Source organism: Chiloscyllium plagiosum, unplaced genomic scaffold (genome assembly GCF_037043375.1).
Source record: "Chiloscyllium plagiosum isolate Xiang-an unplaced genomic scaffold, Cpla_swu_hap1 HiC_scaffold_14, whole genome shotgun sequence".
Lineage (NCBI taxonomy): Eukaryota > Metazoa > Chordata > Chondrichthyes > Orectolobiformes > Hemiscylliidae > Chiloscyllium > Chiloscyllium plagiosum.
Window position 1 is genome coordinate 55864866 of NW_028270152.1, and position 19899 is coordinate 55884764.

Below are 19899 nucleotides of genomic sequence, written 5' to 3' on the forward strand. Positions count from 1 at the left end.
CCAAATCATTTATGTAAATGACAAAAAGTAGAGGACCCAGCACCGATCCTTGTGGCACTCCATTGGTCACAGGCCTCTAGTCTGAAAAACAACCCTCCATCACCACCCTCTGTCTTCTACCTTTGAGCCAGTTCTGTATCCAAATGGCTTGGTGATGTCTGTTAACTTCACCTTCAAGTGCATCAATTTTAAAACGCTCACCCTCCTTTCCAAATCCTTCCATCCAACTCTCTTTGTAAGCATTTCCAATTTTACATCCCTCCAAGCACTTTGCAGTCCAGACAGTCATGTTTCTGTGCCATTATTGATAGCTATACCTCAGCTATCAAGGTGTTAATGTCTAAAAGTTACTCCCCAAACCCCGCCTCTTCTTCCTGTCTCTGATCAAACCTTATCACTAAATGTATTTTCTCTTCATTTAGTGCTAATTTCCGTCTGATTACATTTCTGTCAAGTCCCTCTGAGCATTTCACAATATTAAGTGCAGTATATAAATGTCACACTCAATGTGACCTTTTGTGAACAATTTTGTTTTACAGCTATTGAAACACAGTCTATACTTGTCCCATAGTAATATTAATGCTCGAATTTATTACAGATCCAATACCAAGTATGTTCACCTAGATCCAACTTCAGTCAATCCTTATGTGCCAAACATATTCCCACGACAAAAAAAAGTAATGTTCAAACCCTTAGCCTTTATGGTACTCAAAAAAACCATGAGTTCAACTAAGATCCACATTGGAATGTGGATTTATTTTAGATTGATTTCCATTAAAACATATAATATTCTTAATTGAATGGATTAAAATGCTGTTCATAATATCTTATTTTAATGAAAAACGTGTGAGGTATTGTGGCTTCAAAAGCTGCTGAGTCAAAGCCAACAAGATTTGTTTAAAAAAAGTGCAGTAAAAATTACAGCGATGTAACAAAAGCCTTTTGTTTATTTACTTTCAATGTTAAAAGGATTTGTTAACCACTACTAGGTATCAAATATTTACAAATATTTTCAAAAGACGTTGGTGAATGAAAACCAGAGCAATTTTCATTGTATATCTTTCTGACATTTTCTTTAAGAAACAATGAGCTCAAATATTTTTAGGTTTAAAAAAACGCAGTAAACATTTTCCAGTTAAAGTAACTTTGGCACATTATCTAACCACATAATTGGGTATCAAAAGCAATATTTTAGAAAGATTACACAATGATTAATTGCAAAGAAAATTCTCACTGAATAGTAATGGTTAGGTTTGATTATTGACATAAACATACCAATCAGTCAAGACCTGTCCTAAGTTATAAAATCATACAATCCCTAGAGTGTGGAAGCAAAGCATTCCACCCATTGAGACCACACCAACCCTCCAAAGAGCACCCCATCTAGAAACCCATCCTACTCTATCCCTGTAACCCTGCATTTCCTATGGCTAATCCACCTAGCTTGCACATCCCTGGACACTATGGGCAATTTCCCATGGCCAGTGCACCTAACCTGCACATACAGTCAGAGTCATACATCACGGAAACAGACCCTTCGGTCCAACCAGTCCCTGCCGAACATAATCCCAAACTAAACTAGTCTCACCTGCCTGCTCCTGGTCCATATCCCTCTAAACCTTTCACTATTCATGTATCTATCCTAATGTTTTTTAAATGTCATCATGTGACAACCACCTGATGAAGGAGCATGCACCGAAAGCTAGTGCTTCCAAATAAACCTGTTGAACTATAACCTGGTGTTGTGTAATTTTTAACTTTGTACATCCCAGTCCAAAACCGGCATCTCCAAATATTTTAAATGTCATAATTATATCCACATCCACCACTTTCTCAGGAAGTTCATTCCACACATGATCCACCCTCTGCATGAAATGTTTTCTTGTTATGCCTTTTTAAAATCTCTTTCCTCTCACTTGAAAAATATGCCCCCTAGTCTTGGAATCCTCTATTCTCGGGAAAAGACAACTACTACCTCTTGTACGTCTCACCTGCGTCTGGAGCCCAGACTGGAGGAGGTCCTTCAGTGTTATTAATTAACCATTTTAAGGCATCAATTGACAACAGGACAGGAAGGTCAACCATGGGTCATCCAACCCAGAACAGGTACCTCCTCTGCGCCAATCCCACCTTAATTCCTTCTCTTCACACCACATTTCCTGTGATCTCTCAGGAGGGAAAGACTGGAAGATGTAGGGCCAGAATATCCAGAAAGATGTTATTGATATCAGCTTGCAAGCAGTTGTGCTACAAGCTGTCCATTCACATCAAAGATGAAAAGGGAAGTGAGGTCACAAATAGCTAGTTAGCCCTGCTATTTTAATGCAAGGTTAGAGTGTTTCAGAGAGCAGAGGGCATAATTTTTGACATCAGGTTACAGGCTTCCCTAGGAAAATAAAGAATATCATATACAGAGGTATCCTGCAGAGTTAGCTGAAAGGTTACTTGCCTTTGCAAGCTAGCATTGCCAGCTATGGAAAAGATGCTAGGTGTCCGTCTCTAGTTGTGGAGACACAACCTGCAACAGATTTAGGCAACTTTCTCTGGGCCTGGCCACCACAAAGGAGAATCATAAGAATAGGTTTTACAGCTAGTGATGGATTTGAGAAAACCTCCAAAAACTGAGAAAATCACCTGGAGACAGTCAAATGAAGTGCCGACATGGCACTATGTAAATACAGTAACTGTCTAGATTGGGACCAAGTGGTGACAATTTGCTAAAAGGACTGCAATTCAGAGGAGAAAGTGCTGATAAAGTATTCAAGGAGAACTATCACCAATAGTTATAGGTATAATAAAGAATATTTCTCAAGTCTATAATTTAGTAACTTATCAGAGTACATGTGTTTAGAGAGGAAATATAGCCATGTCATTATTTTACCAATTAACCCTTGTTGGAAGCTATTGGTATCTATCCTAATAATGTTTGTAGGTTGGGTATGATAGATGTCATAATAAAATAAAAACAACGATACTTCTGGAAGAAAACAGGAACTATTTGAGTTAATAGAGGAGAACAAAGGAAGAAAAGGTTAAAAGGTGGGGGCCAATGATCTCTCCAAGCTGCGTGGTTGGGTCCGTGCACACCAGAGTACCGATGCCACGCTGATGCACTCACTTCTGGTTTCTCCAGCCAATGCGATGCTCAATGACTGGAGAAATTAGAGGGAACCTAGGCTGGGCAAGGACTTGAAGGATGGCTTAACACCCCACCTCCCTCACCCTGTCCCTCAAACTGAAACAAATGGAAGGTCACCCTGGAAACCAGCCAGTTTTCTCACCTCTGGGAGGGAAATCTGCAAACGTTACCTGCTCTGACCTACATGTGACTCCAGACCCACAGCCATGTGGATGACTCTTAACTGATCCCTGAACAATTGGGATGGGCAATGAATGCTCGTCTAGCCAGCAACACTAACACCAATGAACAAAAAAGTATAACATTAAGTACAATTTGCAATGGCAAGAACACACATGTGTATGCACACAAACTTTGTTTAAAAGATTTTACTCTGGAACCTTCCAGCAATGCACCTGTCAATGAAATTCTTCGGGGTCAACAGGGGCCCGACCCTTAAAAGCTGCTGCTATTTTTTGAAGCTTTTCGGAATAGTAACCACAGTTACCAAACAGCTAATACTATCAGCTGTTTTTCTTCATTCTATGATAGAACAGAAGCCTTAGCCAAAACAGGAGTATTCCAAGATCTTGGTTGTTTGTGGAACTCAGGTTGCTCTGTAGATGAAGTTCCATTTTTTTTGTGAAAAGGACTGCAGACTGGAAATTGTATGATGTCAGCACATCCATGCATAATTCAACAATATCAAATTCCCCACCTTTATAACAGAGATGCTAAAACCACATACAATAAAGCACAGGTACTGTGACATATTTGACTAAATGGTTTTCCTGACAGCCTGACTTTGATGGACGCAATTGCAACCTGCAAGAGCTTAGCCTCCAGTCAAAACTATTAGGTCTATAACAGGTCTCTGACTGGCAGAACTTTTTCACAATTGACTCTCAACTGGGAGTCATTTTGAGTATCGTCAACAGAAATAGGTGCCCAGTTAAAAGTAAATGAATGCTTAGTGACATTTGCTTAAAGACATAGTTCGAGGAAAACCTTTTCCGTACCATCTTCCTTGATGTTTTTGCCTCCTTGGAGATCACAGCAATAGCTGCTAGCTTCGTACAATACAACACATCACAGGAAAAGGCCCTTCAGGCAATCAAGCCTGCATCAATTCCTAATCCTTATTTAGACCCGCTACTTATTGCCCATGTGCGGTATCTATCCATCTGTTTACCTCCAGTTCATGTGCCTGTCAAGATACATCTTATATGTTGCTAATATTCCTGCTTCCATCATCTCCACTGGCAGTGCATTCCAGGGACCCATCACCCTCTGTGTGAAAACATTTCTCCACATCTCTCTCCTAAACTTTCCTCCTCTTACCTTGGGCCTGGACCCTTTGTAGTTGACCTTTCCACCTTGGAAAAAAGACTCTGACTATTCACCCTATCTTCAGCTCTCTTAATTTTGTAGACTTTGACGAGGTCACCCCTCAGCCTCCAACTTTCCAGTGAAAACAATCTGAGTTTATCCAAACTCACCTCATAATTAAACACTCCAGACCAGGCAACATTCTGCTAAGCCTTCTTTGCACCCTCTCCAAAGCATCCACGACCTTCTGGTAGTGTGGAAACCAGAACTGCGCACAATATTCCAAATATGGCCTAACTAAAGTTGATACAGCTGTAACAGAACTTGCCAAGTTTTATATTTGATGTCTCAGCTGATGAAGGCAAACATGCTGTATCTTTCTCAGATATGTGGGCCTGTTTGCCCAGATCCCCCTGCATGACAATGCTCCTAAGGGTTCTGCCATTTATCATAGAATCCCTACAGTGTGGAACAGACCATTTGACCTAAAAAGTCCACACTGACCCATTCCCCTCCCCTATTACTTTACATTTACCCCCGATTAATACACCGAATCTACAAATTCCTGAACACTATAGGCAACTTAGCATGACCAATTCACCTAACCTGCACATCTTTGGACTATGGGAGGAAAGCAGAGTACCTGGAGGAAACCCATGCAATCACAGAGAGAACATGCAAACTCCACACAGACAGTTGCCTGACACTGGACTCGAACCCAGGTCCCTGGCACTGTGAGGTAGCAGTGCTAACCACCGAGCCACCAATATGAGTTAAGTTAAAATCACCCACCACAACAACCCTCTTATTTCCACATCTTTCCAGAATCTGACTTCATATTTCTTCTTCTATTTTCTGCTGGCATCTGGGAGGTCTGTAGTATAATCCCTGCATTGTGACTGCACCCTTCCTATTCCTGAACTCTACCCATAATGCCTTGCTGCAAGATCCCTCCAGGGTGTCCTCCCTCAATACAGCTATGATATGCTCCCTAACCAGTAATGTAATTTGCCCCCACCTCTTTTGCTTCTTCCTATCAAAAACATCAATATCCCAAAACATTAAGCTGCCAATCCTGTTCCTCTTTCAACTGTGTCCCTGTGATAGCAACAATATAATTATTGCATGCATTAATCCAGACTCTCAGTTCATCTGTCTTACGTTCTTGCTTTGAAGTAAATACAGTCCAATCCTTCAGTGCTGCTGAGCTCAACAACCTCTCCCTGACTGCTCTTCCTCTTAGACATATTTGCCTTAGTCTCAAGCTCTTTCCTGGGGGTCTCTGTAGTAACCTGCTGCTCCAGTTCCCACCCGCTTTACCACACCAGTTTGAATTTTCCTGAGTGGCACTATCAAACCTTCCTGCCAGGAGATTGGTGGTCCTCCAATTTAGGTGCAACCCGTCTTTCTTGTACAAAGTCCACTTTCCCTGGAAAATATCCCAGTGATCCATGTATCTGAAGCTTTCACCATTACACCAGCCCTAAAGCCACATGTTCAATTGTACTGCCTTTGTTCCTAGCCTCAGTAGCACAAGGCATGGGGAGTAATCCGAAGATTACTACCCTCACAGTCCTGCTTTTTACTTTACTAACTACGTGAATGGTCATTGCAGGACTTTGTCATTATTCTTACCTATGCCATTGTGCCAATTTGGACAAATTTGTGCTTACCCTCCTAATTCAGGATGTCCTGTACCCGTTCAGAGACATCCATGACTCTGGCACCAGGGTGGCAACATACCATCTTGGAGTCTCGCTTGCAGCCACAGAAGCACCAATCTGTGCCCCTGACTATTGAATCTCCAATTATGCCTGTTCTACTACACTTTGTCCCTCCCCTCTGTAGTGCAGGGTCAGCCACTGCTCTGGCTGTTGCTGCTGCTGCTGTCACGTGATGGGCCACACCCCTCATCAGTATCCCAAACAGAAATAGTCTGACAGGGGGACAGCTGCAGGGGACTCCTGCACTGACTTCCTGCCCTGTTTAGTGGTCATGCATCTATCTATCTGTACCTTGGGTGTGAGCTTTTCTTTTATAACTTCTGCCTATGAAGCCCTCCACCATTAGTGTGCTCTTTTGTGCATCCAACGACTGCTCAAGCTGACCCATTCATTCAGTGAGCTGCTGAAGCTGGGTACACCTCCTGCTGATATAATCATCAGGGATGCACACAGTACACATGATTCACCACATCTTGCAGACGGAACATAAAACCCCACTAACTGACATGACTAACCCTCGAATGGCCATCAGACTACAATTTAATTAGCTACCTAAAAATTACAATTATTCCCGTCTAACAAATAGCTCCCCCCCGCAACTTACTCACTATCTGAACTCCCTGTACTAACCAGAAGATAAGCCAACGGTACTAACCCTTTAAGAAAGACTGAGACACACTTACCCTGTAGTTCAGGGAGCTTCCTTCACCTGCAGTTCAAGGAAATGAACCTAAAATAAACCTACCTTTGAGGTTATTGATGCAAATTTAAATGGCAGAAACACTGGTTCATAACAGAAAAATTCAAAACTGCAGTCTAATCTAGGGAATATAGTTTGAGAGTTGGTGAGACATTAAAGGAGCCATCATTACAACCATTTGATGAGAAAGACTCAATGAACAAAATTTAGCTCAAGGTGTTACTAATGATACATGGGGCAAAACAAAATGCAACCTTAACGAGAAGAACACTGATTTTAACTGAAGGACTTAACATTAGTACAAAGCTGAATTTTCGTATGTTTTTGGGAAGTGCTTTTTTTTTTGAGTGAGATTCAATTTTTCTCACACAGTCATCTGCTTTTCATTATATTGATCATGCAACTGGGGTCTCAGGTCCTGCTTGTGAACTCATGTGCTTGAAGTGACAGAAATGCTCATCACTGTGTGGGACTTTCTGCCATTCACACCAGTGAAGATATATTTAATTCCCCAGCTCCAGGTCAATAACTGGCCTTCACACTGCAGAGCTGCATTGTTATCCCTAGGAAAATGGACAGGAAAAAGGAAGTTAGGTCCTCAGTTTGGTGGCAGAGATCTGGAACTGCTGGCGAATTTTAGATTACTTACAGTATGGAAACAGGCCCTTCAGCCCAACACTGACCCTCCGAAGAGCAACCTCCCAGACCCATTCCCCTACAGTTACCCCTTCATCTAACACTACGGGCAATTTAGCATGGCCAATTTACCTAATCTGCACATTTTTGGACTGTGGGAGGAAACCCACACAGACACGGGGAGAATGTGTAAACTCCACACAGATAGTTGTCTGTAGCGGGAATTGAACCTGGGTCTCTGGCACTGTGAGGCAGCAATGCCAACCACTGTGCCGCCGTGCTGCCATGGCTTGAAAGGAGGGCAGTGCTTTATCCCGCTGATGGGCAGAGGAGGCCACACCACCAGATTCTGCTAGCCTTGGTTGAGATAAATAGAGTGAGCGCAGTGTCCTGGGTTAAATGCAAAACAGTGCAGTACTGTGAGAAGGTTAAAAGTACTCTTCCGTGCTCAAGGAAAAGTGCCACCATCTTCTCCTTCCCCTGTCTGTTTGAACAGATATTTGGCAGATAAGATCAACTGTATAACAGAAAGTGCTATTGAGTAAGCTACATATAGCTGACATAAACAGAGGGAGGCAATGGCCTAGTGGCATTGTCACTGGACTATTAACCCAGACACCCAGATAATGTTCTGGGGGTATAGATTCAAATCCTACCAAAGCAGATGGTGGAACTTGAATTCAATAAAATATCTGGAGTTAAGAGTCTAATTATGACAATGAATCCATTGCCAATGGGTGGGGAAATCTGATCTGGTTTCATTATGTCCTTTAGGGAAGGAAACTGTAATCCTCGCCTGCTCTCGCCTACATGTGACTCTAGCAATGTGGTTGGTTCTTAACTGCCTTCTGGGCAATTAGGGATGGGCAATAAATGTTGTCTGGTCACTTATGCCTTCATTATGGGAATGAACAAAAACCACTTACATTCAATCTATGTTCCATGGATTACAAAAACATTAACTCATTCTTGACATGAAACAAATTAAACTATACAAAAATTAAACTACCATGAATTTTTATTGAAACCACAATGTGTCCTTCGAACATTTTGATTCCTAAACTTTGCTAATACATACCTTGGTAAGCCAATACTTTGGATCAAGAATAATAATCCCAAGAAACAGACAATGAAGCTCACTCCAGTAAAATTCTCACTACCCAGTTCCCAAACGCCTGGAAATCTCATGTAACCAGAGGGTAAAATTCAAAAGGGGAATTCCAAATGCTTTGGATCCGGATAACAGGAACTTTACTGGTATTAACTATTGGAAAGGGATTAGATGCTTTATTAAAGCTAATTCAAGAATTACCTTATCAGCAAAGACAGAATCAGCTAACACAGCCAGTATACGGCAGTGGGCGGCACGGTGGCACAGTGGTTAGCACTGCTGCCTCACAGCGCCAGAGTCCCGGGTTCAATTCCCGACTCAGGCGACTGACTGTGTGGAGTTTGCACATTCCCCCCGTGTCTGCGTGGGTTTCCTCCGGGTGCTCCGGTTTCCTCCCACAGTCACAAAGATGTGCAGGTCAGGTGAATTGGCCATGCTAAATTGCCCGTAGTGTTAGGTTAAAGGGGTAAATGTAGGGGTATGGGTGGGTTGCGCTTCGGCGGGTCGGTGTGGACTTGTTGGGCCGAAGGGCCTGTTTCCACACTGTAAGTAATCTAATCTAATCTAATCTAATCTAATCTATACCAGTACATATAAGTGATCTTGTTTGCTCATTATTAGAATGCGCTTTCCTCTTGTGGCAGTGATAAGTCAAATTCTCCCAGCTGCCAACAGTATTTCTCATACAACTGGCAGATTCATATAACCAGACCCCCTCCCCATTCCCCATGTGTGCCTGGTGGGATTACTGTACTCCCGACGAGGCTTAAAAATGTCTTGCTTAAAGCACACAAGACTCCATGAAAAAGTGGTTTCAATTCTCAGCATAACTGGGATATTAAAGACAACGCTAATCAATAAAGTTGGGCTTATTGAAGAATGTATGCATGTTGCTCAACACACATACGTTATGTGTCACCTCAACCAGCAGTTCAATGGTATCCATCAAAGATTGGAAGTGTGGATTTAAAAAGGCCAGTACAGGTACAGAACCCGTTATCTGAAATTCCAAAATCCGAAGAGCTCTGAAATCCGGACTTATTCTCGTGAAGTTCTTTTTCTGTATAACAAGGTTGTTTGGCGTGTGAACAGGTGACCCATGCGAATCATGTCACTCAGATGTGTCGTAGAGCTGTGGCAGGTGTCAATCGTGTCTCAGCGCTCGGACTATTCACATGTGGGTCTGTTGTTCTGTAAGATGTTTTATTTCACTGTGAAAATGTCATTCTGAAATCCAAAAAATTCCAAAATCTGAAAAACAACTGGCCCCAAGGATTTCGAACAAAGGATGGTGTACCTGTACTTGCTTATTCACATTGAACTGCTGCTTGATAGTATATAGAATTCTCCTGTTTGCATTGTTGACTTCTAACAGGTTCACAAATGTATCCAATCTCCAGTGTAACAACCTCTTGACACTTGGCACTGCTATGATTATAGTTCAAACACAAGATACCAAATAAAGTCCAGTAATAGTACACTTTTTTGACTACTTTTTAAGGCTAAATTTATGGGGTCGACTATTACATGGATACTACTTTTGAGGGGCTGAAATTCATGCGCGTCAAAATTCATACCGTATCATTAGTGGAAGCCCAACTGATCTCTCACCAAATAAAAGAAGAGAAACAACAAATTATGGTGATTCTGAAAACCCGGAGTGGGACACATCAGCCAGTGGACTGGCAGACCGGGAGCTGAGCAGAACAACCGGCAGACTGGAAAGTTGGAGCGGGACATAACAGCCGGCACACTGACTCATAAATGTTGATCTGTGAAGAATTAGGTTACATGAGAAATTCCAGGTTATTTGGCCAAAAATAGGGGGTCAACTTTTACATGAGATTGACCAGTACTCGAGTATATACGACAGTTCTTCCTGGAGAGAGACAGGTCATCCCTGGCTACAACATGAGCCCCGTGTAACTCAAATTAGCTCAGAGTACTCATCTGAGAATATAGAAGAAACATATTCCATTGCATTACAAACCTTGAAGTATTTACATATGATTCCACAGACCACAGAACATCCATTTAAGCTAGTTGGTTGGAAAATAAACAGAATGCAAAAGTACTTCAAGAGTTTTCCACAAAACACTGGCAGACACAAGAGAACCTGGAGATGACATTTGTTATGATTCACCACATTTAAAGGCAGTGTTAAGAGAGAAAGGTTGTATCATGCTGCGTTTCAGTTTGTAGCTTTATTGGTGAAATTATTTTCTCAGTCACCACTTTCTTGTTTGTTGCAAAATGGTCTTTGACCTTTGCTCACCAGCCCAAAACACACCCCACTGGCTTAAATTAACATGACATTCGCAAAACTACATCCAAAAAGGTGCCCCAAAGAATGATGTACATGATGTTATTAAATCGATTGAAACACTGAGGGAGAGGGGTTTACTTTGGCAGCACATTAAAATGCAAACTAAACCTTTTCCCTGGAAATAAAAATAGAAATTTCTGTAAATGTTCAACAGGTCAGATGGGAGTCCAAGATGAGGTTTCCTGGGGGTGATATTCTCCTTTTTGAAAAGGGTCAATTCAGAATTAGAATTCATGCCATATCAATGAAAAGCTGGACATTAAGGTTTGGTGAGTATTACCAAATTTGGTGAGTATTAAGGTTCACAACTTAAATTTGCATCAAAATAAAAGCAGTACATTGTGCACAAAAGTGGAATCCTATTTCAACTATCAATAATGATGATAAAATGATGATAACTAATGATGACATAAAAACATTTCACAGGAAGAAATGAAAACAGTTTACGGATGGATCAGGATATCATTAGCAGCATGACTGGGTCTGTGAATTCTACTTATCACTCAGTGGAATAAGTTCATCTTAAAAACAGACAAGAGAAAATAAGAGTTTTTCAACTTGCAATCCAGTCACGAAACAGTTGTTGCAGAAGTTGCTCAAAATTAAAACTGCTATTTCAATTGCACTGAATGAATATTTTTCTTCCACTTTAACCCACACTGTAGCCTATTCAAAATACGAAGGCAGGAAGCTTAATCCAGTTTGTCTTTGGGTGGCGGATACCATGCAGTTAGGTCCTGGGCTCTGGGGGAGTATGTAGTGCTCAGTTTGGGAGCAAAGCCGCAGCGCTCGGGTCAGGGACCCAAGCTAGGGGCAGCACTAGAATCCCAAGATTGCTATCCCTGCCTCTGCATTTGGTGAATATTGCTTTCCATCCAATGTTAGGCAGAGACCAAAGAGCTGCACATTTCTTTTAGCTCATCTGAAGGTGAGACTCTTCTACTGTCCTTATTCAATTAAATCAAGTCTGCTAATGTTGTAACATTGCAAACACTGAACACATGGCCAATATTTTATATATAACATACCCGCATTCATTTTCAATAGTGATGTGCTTAGATTTGGTTAATGCAATTATTTACAAGAAATTAAGATCAAAAACATCTCCATCTGTTAATTTGACTAACTTAAACAAGGAGTACTCTCATGTACAGTCAAAAGGTAGAATTTTAAGTTTGACTACAGGATTTTAGCTCATGGTTTCAATTCAGTGCAATACAGGCATATTGTTGCGTTTGTCCCAAGTCAAATTTAAAGCGGGCAGAAGAGCAGAAAATGGTGATGTCATCCATGTACAGGGAGGTTGTGTCTTGCAGGCCTCCGCTGCCTGGAATAGTCACCCCACTCAGGCTTGCATCCTTCCTCATGGACTCAGCAAAAGGCTCAATACAACACACAAAGCAGGAGAGAGTGGGCAGCCCTGCCTGACTCTGGATGTGATCAGGAAGCTTTCTGACTCTCATCCATTGATTGAGGCTGCACTAACGATTTTGGTGAAGAGCAGTCAGATCCAATTGCAGATTCCCTCCGCAAGGCCCATTTTGGAAAGCACGTTCCACATGTAGGTGTGTGATATCCTGTCAAAGACCTTCTTCTAGTTCAGGCTAATGAGGCAGGCATCACATCTCCCCCCCCCCCCCCCCCCCCGGCCTGTGCCTAGGCAATTGTATCCCTAAGGAGTGCGAGGCTCTCAGAGATCATCCTGCCCAGTACAGTCCAGGTTTAGTCGGAGTGAATCACCAATTCCAGAACAGATCTGACCCACTTGGCGATGATCTGGGACAGAATTTTGCAGTGCATTCAGCAACGACATTGATTGCCAATTTCTAATGTCCTGTCTCTCCCACTTGTTGATGGGAGTGACAACACCATTCACTTCCTGCCAGAAGCATACTCAGGTCCTGGTCAATCAAGTCTCACAGAGCCGAATACAACTTGGCCGGTAAGCCTTTACTTCTGGCAGTTTTATTCACTTCTAAGGACTTGAGGGCCTTAGTCAGCTCATCCCGAGATAACGACTGGTCCAGCCTCCCTGTGTACTGCCGTCCAAGACCTCTGTGACAGAGGACAGGAACAATTGTGAGGCTTCACAGTTTGTGGGCTTCATGTCATACAGATTGGCATAAAAGGATTTGCTGATCCTCAGGACGTCACACTGAGGTAACATTATTGAGCCATCTTCTTCCTTCAAGTTGCTGAGCACAAAGCTCTCTTTGCGCACCTTCTGGAAAAAGAAATGCAAGCACATCTCATCTTGCTCCACAATGCAAACCCTGGACTGGAGATTATCTTGAAGGCCTCCAAGGTAAACAGCAAGGCTTGTTGGCTATTCACCTCTGTGACACTGACACCCATTGTCTGCAGCAGGAGTAGCTTGTGCACAGTTTTCTGGAGTTTGGACAGCTTTCCCCACCTCTCTCTCTCGTCTTCTGAACACCTTTGAGATAAAGGAACTCTTGATGTTCCCCTTGACTGTCTTCCACTGGAGACTCAAAAAGGGTCTTAAAGGTTCTCCAACCTGTATAATCCCTTGAGTTCCTCAATGTTTTTCTGGGGTCAACAGTTTCAGGTTCAGCTTCCACGTTCCCTTGCCAGCATGCTGGTCATCCTGTAGATGACACTCAGCCAGCAGAAGGTAGTGGTCAGAGAAGAACACTGGCTTGATGTCATTGGATTTGACGGAGAACACTTGGGACACAAACAGCAAATGTCTCCTTGAGCAGATAGACCCACCTAGCCATGACCAGGTGTATCTTCGCTGTATTCCATCTGTAGAGGGGAAGATATCATGCAGCTTGGTGACTTTAACCGTTTCCATCAGGAATCTGGACGTGGCGTCAAGTTTGCTTAACGTGTACCACCAGGATGTACACGTTAATTAGTCTCAGGGGATGTTTCAGTTTCCAACATCTGTTGTAAGGAGGCACCCACCCCCCTGCCCCAACCACCACCTCTTTAAATTCGGAGATGGTGAAGTGGCCTCCATGCAGCAGAATAAATAGGTGGAAGGCCTACGGGTCCATAAGCTTGACCATTTCCTGTAGCTGTGGAGGTGCGTTATCCCATACTTTTGCGGAAACAGGTGGTCTGCTTTGTCCTTGGTCAGGTAAGCCAATGTAGAAACACATCACATGGTAAATTTGATGCTATGCATGTTAATAAAGGCAATTTGAAAACCCAGTTTAAGCGTTCATAGAATTACCCATCCACCTGATTCTGTTCAGCCGTGCTCTTGTCACTGGGGGACTCTCTGCATGAGCTGTTTCTCCCTTGTCAAATTGCCTTGATTCAGTGTTGTCTTGGTGGGAACGAAGGCAGGAAGATCTAGATCTGAGTCAAGATTAGAGTGGTGCTAGAAAAGCCCAACAGGTCAGGCAGCTTCCGAGGAGCAGGAAAATTGACGTTTCGAGCAAAAGCCCTTCATCAGGAAAGGCTTCCTGGTTCCCGACGAAGGGCTCTTATTATTATTTCAACAAGCCAACACACACTGCAGCACAGAGGAAATACGCAGAGCAAAGGAAAATCACCTACACCGTGTATTCAAAATGAATGGGTACTCAATGAACACAGTCTGCCAATTTCTCAGCAACAAACCCAAACAAGCAGATAAAATATGTCCAGAAACCCTAGCCGCTCTCCCTTACATCAAAGATATCTCAGAAATGACTGCCAGATTCTTGGCATCATGATAGCCCACAAACCCACCGACACACTAAAACAGCAGCTCATGAACTTGAAAGACCCTATACAGACAACAAGCAAAATTAATGTCATTTACAAAATACCGTGCAAGGACTGTAACAAACACTACATTGGATAAACAGGTAGAAAACTAGCCACCAGGATACATGAACACCAATTAGCCACAAAATGGCATGACCCTCTCTCACTAGTATCCTTACATACGGATGAGGAAGGACACCATTTCGACTGGGACAACACATCTATCCTAGGACAAGCCAAACAAAGAGAATTCCGAGAAGCATGGCATTCCAACCTGAACTCTATCAACAAACACATCGAGTTAGATCCCATCTACCACCCCCTGAGAAAAGGAACAGGTAGTGACTTCGCCACAGGGAATAATATCATCACAGAAAATGACATCACCAACCCAAAGAAACCCAAACATATAAATAGAAAGCAGGAATTTTCAGCAGTGCTTGCCTGAGGCCCACTGAAAATGTTACCTAGTAGAGTAATGAAATATCTGTCAATGAACCTTCAAGCTCAGCGAGCAAACCTACGTCCAAAAAGGTAATTTTACGCTAATGATACATCGCTTTAAGCATCCCTTCAAAAAAAGGCATAGGCATCATGGTAAACATATTTAAACCTGGTGAAGAATTGCACTTATGGTTGGATGAACTAGTTGTCTTTTTAAAATGCTACCGGAAATTAAAAGGTCATGATGTCACGTTTAATATGTGGATAAACAGTGCAGAAATAACAAAAAAATGTAAAGTACTGATATTCAAGTGAACCTAAAGACCAAGACTGGTGTTTAAAATTGTAGCCAAGATGCAAATTACTTAAAACAATACAAGAAAACATCCAAAGTTTTGTTCTGTTGACCAATTTGCTGTTGCAACACATAGACGAGCTGATGAGTGATTGTACAAATAGGCTGAGCGTATGCAGAGAATAATAGCTTTTCTCAGTGATGGGATTCCAAAATACTTCAAATTGAAAACAATTGGTGATTTGCATCTATGTGCAATTGCTTGAGTAATGGAAGGGAAAAGTCTTGAAAGTTTGCTTTTATTTTCCCCTTGCCTCAACTATGAAGTTTCTAAATTGTTTGGAATTGCATGTAACCAGATTTTTTATTTAAATTAACTTTCACCACACGTAGGCCTATAATCCAGTGGTTTGCACTCAACACCATATACATCATACAAACTGTTGAACCTTCTCAGACTACGCTGGTCAGAGCAGCAGTGGTCCATTATAATTGTCCGCAGGCACAGAAAGGAAACGTGGACAGAATTCCTGCTCCAATTTTCACAAGACATCAATATTGAAACTCAGCTGAAAAGGCCCCCTACTGGTGTATTTAGGTTCATCAAAGGATAACATGTACATAAGCAAACGAGAGGATCCTCCTGACAGCAAAGGTGACAACTGAAAAGAGCAAAACCCCTCAATTCCCATGTTAAATTACACACCTGAACAATGAATATGTTACAAACATGGTCAGACATGGAAAATAAGTCAAAAATATGAATATCCAACAGCCAACACAAATACAGTCTGCACAAGGGATCAATAGTTTAGGGAATGTGAACCAACTGCAACTGACTCACTCATAGTACGTGGTTACCAACTATGTTTACTTTCTATAAACCATTGGTCAGCAGGTATTTATTCTCTATAAATGCACACAATAAACAATAAAATGGAAAGGAAAACTGAACTCGATCAGCTGTGAAGATTGAGGCAGCATCTTTTTCAAACCAAACCGACACAATTTAGTGCACTTCTTATTTTTGCCTCTGTCCACAGTCTATTTTTACATTTTAAGTATTAACCAACAGTTAAATGTTTTACAATAAATAATTGCACATAGGTGAAAATGTGTGAATCACAATACAGGGAGAAAAATACAATTGGAATATCACAGAGAAAATAATGTAAGATATTATTACTTAATTGTTAAAAATTATCAAAAAATCAATCCAAAGTCAATTTTGTCTAGAAAGAATCATAAAAGTTTATGACCCAGAAGGAGAAAAAAACAAAATTACATTCACACTTTATGGACTGTAAGCCCCTTCATAAGAAAGCTTGTAAAAACATTAAATCTGGAATCACTGACAGCAGACTGCTGAAAAAAAACCTCATAGTTACTCCATTTACAAGTTCAGCAGGGATTCAGTTATCTCCCACTGTGATGAACTGACGCTATCTTAAACGTGGCAATTCTACAACTGTAATTCACAACAGGAAATGCTAAAGAGTACTCTTCAACAAGCCTGAAGTGAAGGCAACCGAGTCTTATGGCATATTTTGCAATGAAATTGAGCAGCGCATTTTCACCTCAGTTCTACAAAGAAATCCTGCTGCTTTTTTTCCTGATTTTCCTCCCCACTTTACTAGACCTTGAAATAAAGCTTCAAACGAGTTGCCAGTACTCTTATAAACACAGCACAACAAACAATCTCTAATTCTCGTGGCATATGATGATTATTAAAATGCACATTACAGGTCATTCTACTACAACGCGACAGGCATGTTCCTTTGCAACCTCATGCTATAGAAAATCATGCCATGGAAAATCACTACAGTAAATCATGCTGTCGAAGATCACTAATAGAAAATCGCTATACCCGTTCAGTACAAAGTTTGCATTACAGAAACAACATCCATACTTTGTCAATCGTGTTATAGCTAACTCACGCTGACGAAATATACGCTATAGCAGGCAACTTGTATTGTAGGGGATATTAGTAGGAAGCTTTACTAAAGTGTGTAGATGGAGAAGTGCTGGTCTGTACCTTACAAACCCCTAATTTACTGCATCATTTACAGAGACACAAAAAAAACAGTATCATAATCCTGCCCTTGAACATGATACAAAAGAGAGAGAGTTATGATATATGGAATGTTCGCCAGATATCTTTGTCTACCAAATTAAATCAGGTTTACAGCAGCACTTGAGAGAATAACTTCCACATACCTCCAGAATCTGGTCATGGGTCTGTAATCCCCCTTCTTTGTCAGCTGGCCCATTCTCCACTACTTTTGACACAAAAATCCCCTCACAGGCTGTGCCCTCTTGATTTTCCTTCAAAATGTGATGAAAGCAAATAAAAACATGAAATTAGTATTTGAAGTGTGCATGATGCAATAGAATTAATGTGAAGACATTAGTAGGAGGATATGCCAAACTCAAATGGCGAATGGGATCCAATGGAACAGGCAAAGGCCTGACAGTACTTTCTCTGAATGTAACAAGTGATGGCTGAAGTGACGACCAACAGCTGTGAATTGAGGTGGGTTAGCCTCCACCTCGGTATTTTACCTGACGTGACAATCTCTCTCATTATCTTCCGCAACATAAATTGGATATTGTGACATTGAAGAATCCAACAGATATTTATGACAACTAGCCATTGTATACAAATGTCACCTTAACATATGTTATAATGGAACATCATACTCCTTATAACATGTCATGCTTCATGTGATCCAGAGATTGTTATACATTCAGGTCACATGCAATGATGCAGTGATGACATCAAGAGCATGTCTCTTAAAGGTATACTGACCATGAAAAAACAACAATCCATTTTTTTCCAAAGGTAAAAGTTTATCTCAGGCAGATACACATGGCTCTGCACAGGCATAAATTGTCAATTTACTAATTATATATTAAGGTAAAATAGACTTTACAAGACTAACATTTCAAGTACCAATGTTATGCTTTGGACAGTTCATCCTGATTAGGTGATCATACACCCATCTGGAAAGATATGAAAGGTATGTTCCTTGTTGCAATTATTCGATAACCTAGTTATTTTGCTGTGGAATGTTGGCACTCAATATCACTGCAAAACCATCAACATCAGAGAATTCTTCATTACTGTCTTTGTGCACTGTCTTTGATGGGTGTGCTGCATATTGGCCTGAGCTGGCTCCTTTTCCTTCACAATATAGCATCGTGATCAATAATGACTTTGCAAGATCTGGACTGGTAGTATATTTAGAAACTTTTGTATCCAAGAACATCAATTTGTATTTCAAATTCAAACTGTCAGCCCAGCGCATAGTCTTTGTCGTTCTCTATCTCCTCATTTGTTGTGTATCTTTTTCATTTTCCTCTACCTTTGAAGGAGAATGTCCTGTATCATGGAATAGTTAGACAATTAATTGCTGGGCAAGCACTTTTACACTTGGCTCCTAGTATAAGTCGTGCTGCGGATATTAATTCTTTCTCATCTGGTACTGCATGAAAATGTAGCAATGCGACAGGAAGGTTTTGCTTTGTCGCTTAATACTTAATGATCATTGATTTGTCAGTACTTACTATACATTCTGCTAAATCATGTGAGTGTGTGTAGTGAGATGGTAAGGCGATAATGGATCACACCCAATTAATGCACATGCTTCAAAATGGTTTGTTTGGAGTGTGGTCATCCATTGTTGGATATTAGCTGATCCAGGATACAGAATAAATAGAAAATAGTGCTCATCAAAAAGTCTTTTCCCTGGGGTGGGGGAGTCCAGAACTACAGGGCATAGATTTAGGGTGAGAGGGGAAAGTCATAATAGAGACCTAAGGGACAACTTTTTCATGCAGAGTATGATACATGTATGGAATGAGCTGTCAGAGGAAGTGGTGGAAGCTGGTACAATTGCAGCATTTAAAAGGCATCTGGATGGGTATATGAATAGGAAGGATTTAGAGGGATATGGGCTGGGTGCTGGCAGGTGGGACTAGATTGGGTTAAGATATCTATGTCAGTAACAGTTACATTCATTGTGTTGCTAAGTGGTCAAACAATGTGAAATGTAGAGAAGTAACGCATTACAAAGATGTAATTTGCCTGTGCACTCTGTTGCAATTTTCATCCAAAAAGGAGATGAAATAGTGTGTGTGAATGCAGGATCTCCATCCACTGCTACACTGATACCTTTGATGAGCCTCATATGCAGTTACAACTTGTTAAATATCCCCATTCATTTCTGGCCTGCACACAGCTAAATGCACAAGCTATTTTGAGCATTCAATACCCCAATATAACACGGACATGAGATGGTGACATGATTCTTTTGGTACTGAAACTGGTTTGCCCTTGGAAATAACTTCTTGTGGTATAACAAGTTTGTCTCTGTGTTGCCAAAATGAATGAATCTTCTCAAGTACTTAATACGGTTATGCCATCCCTGGATAATGATCTTCTGTAATTCTTGCAGTTGTTCACCTTTGATAGATGTTGACTGCAACTGTTC

The 19899-nt window shown here is 41.3% G+C and overlaps 1 protein-coding gene across 2 annotated transcripts in view; it reads right to left on the reverse strand.

Moving 5' to 3' along the window:
- pdzrn3b (PDZ domain containing RING finger 3b) overlaps nucleotides 1-19899 on the reverse strand; it is a 307213-nt gene that overhangs the window by 276825 nt on the left and 10489 nt on the right. For both annotated transcript variants that reach the window (XM_043708359.2, XM_043708360.2), the window contains exon 3: nucleotides 17624-17731. In XM_043708359.2, the coding sequence (XP_043564294.2) occupies nucleotides 17624-17731 (108 nt within the window). The remainder of the gene's footprint in view (nucleotides 1-17623; nucleotides 17732-19899) is intronic.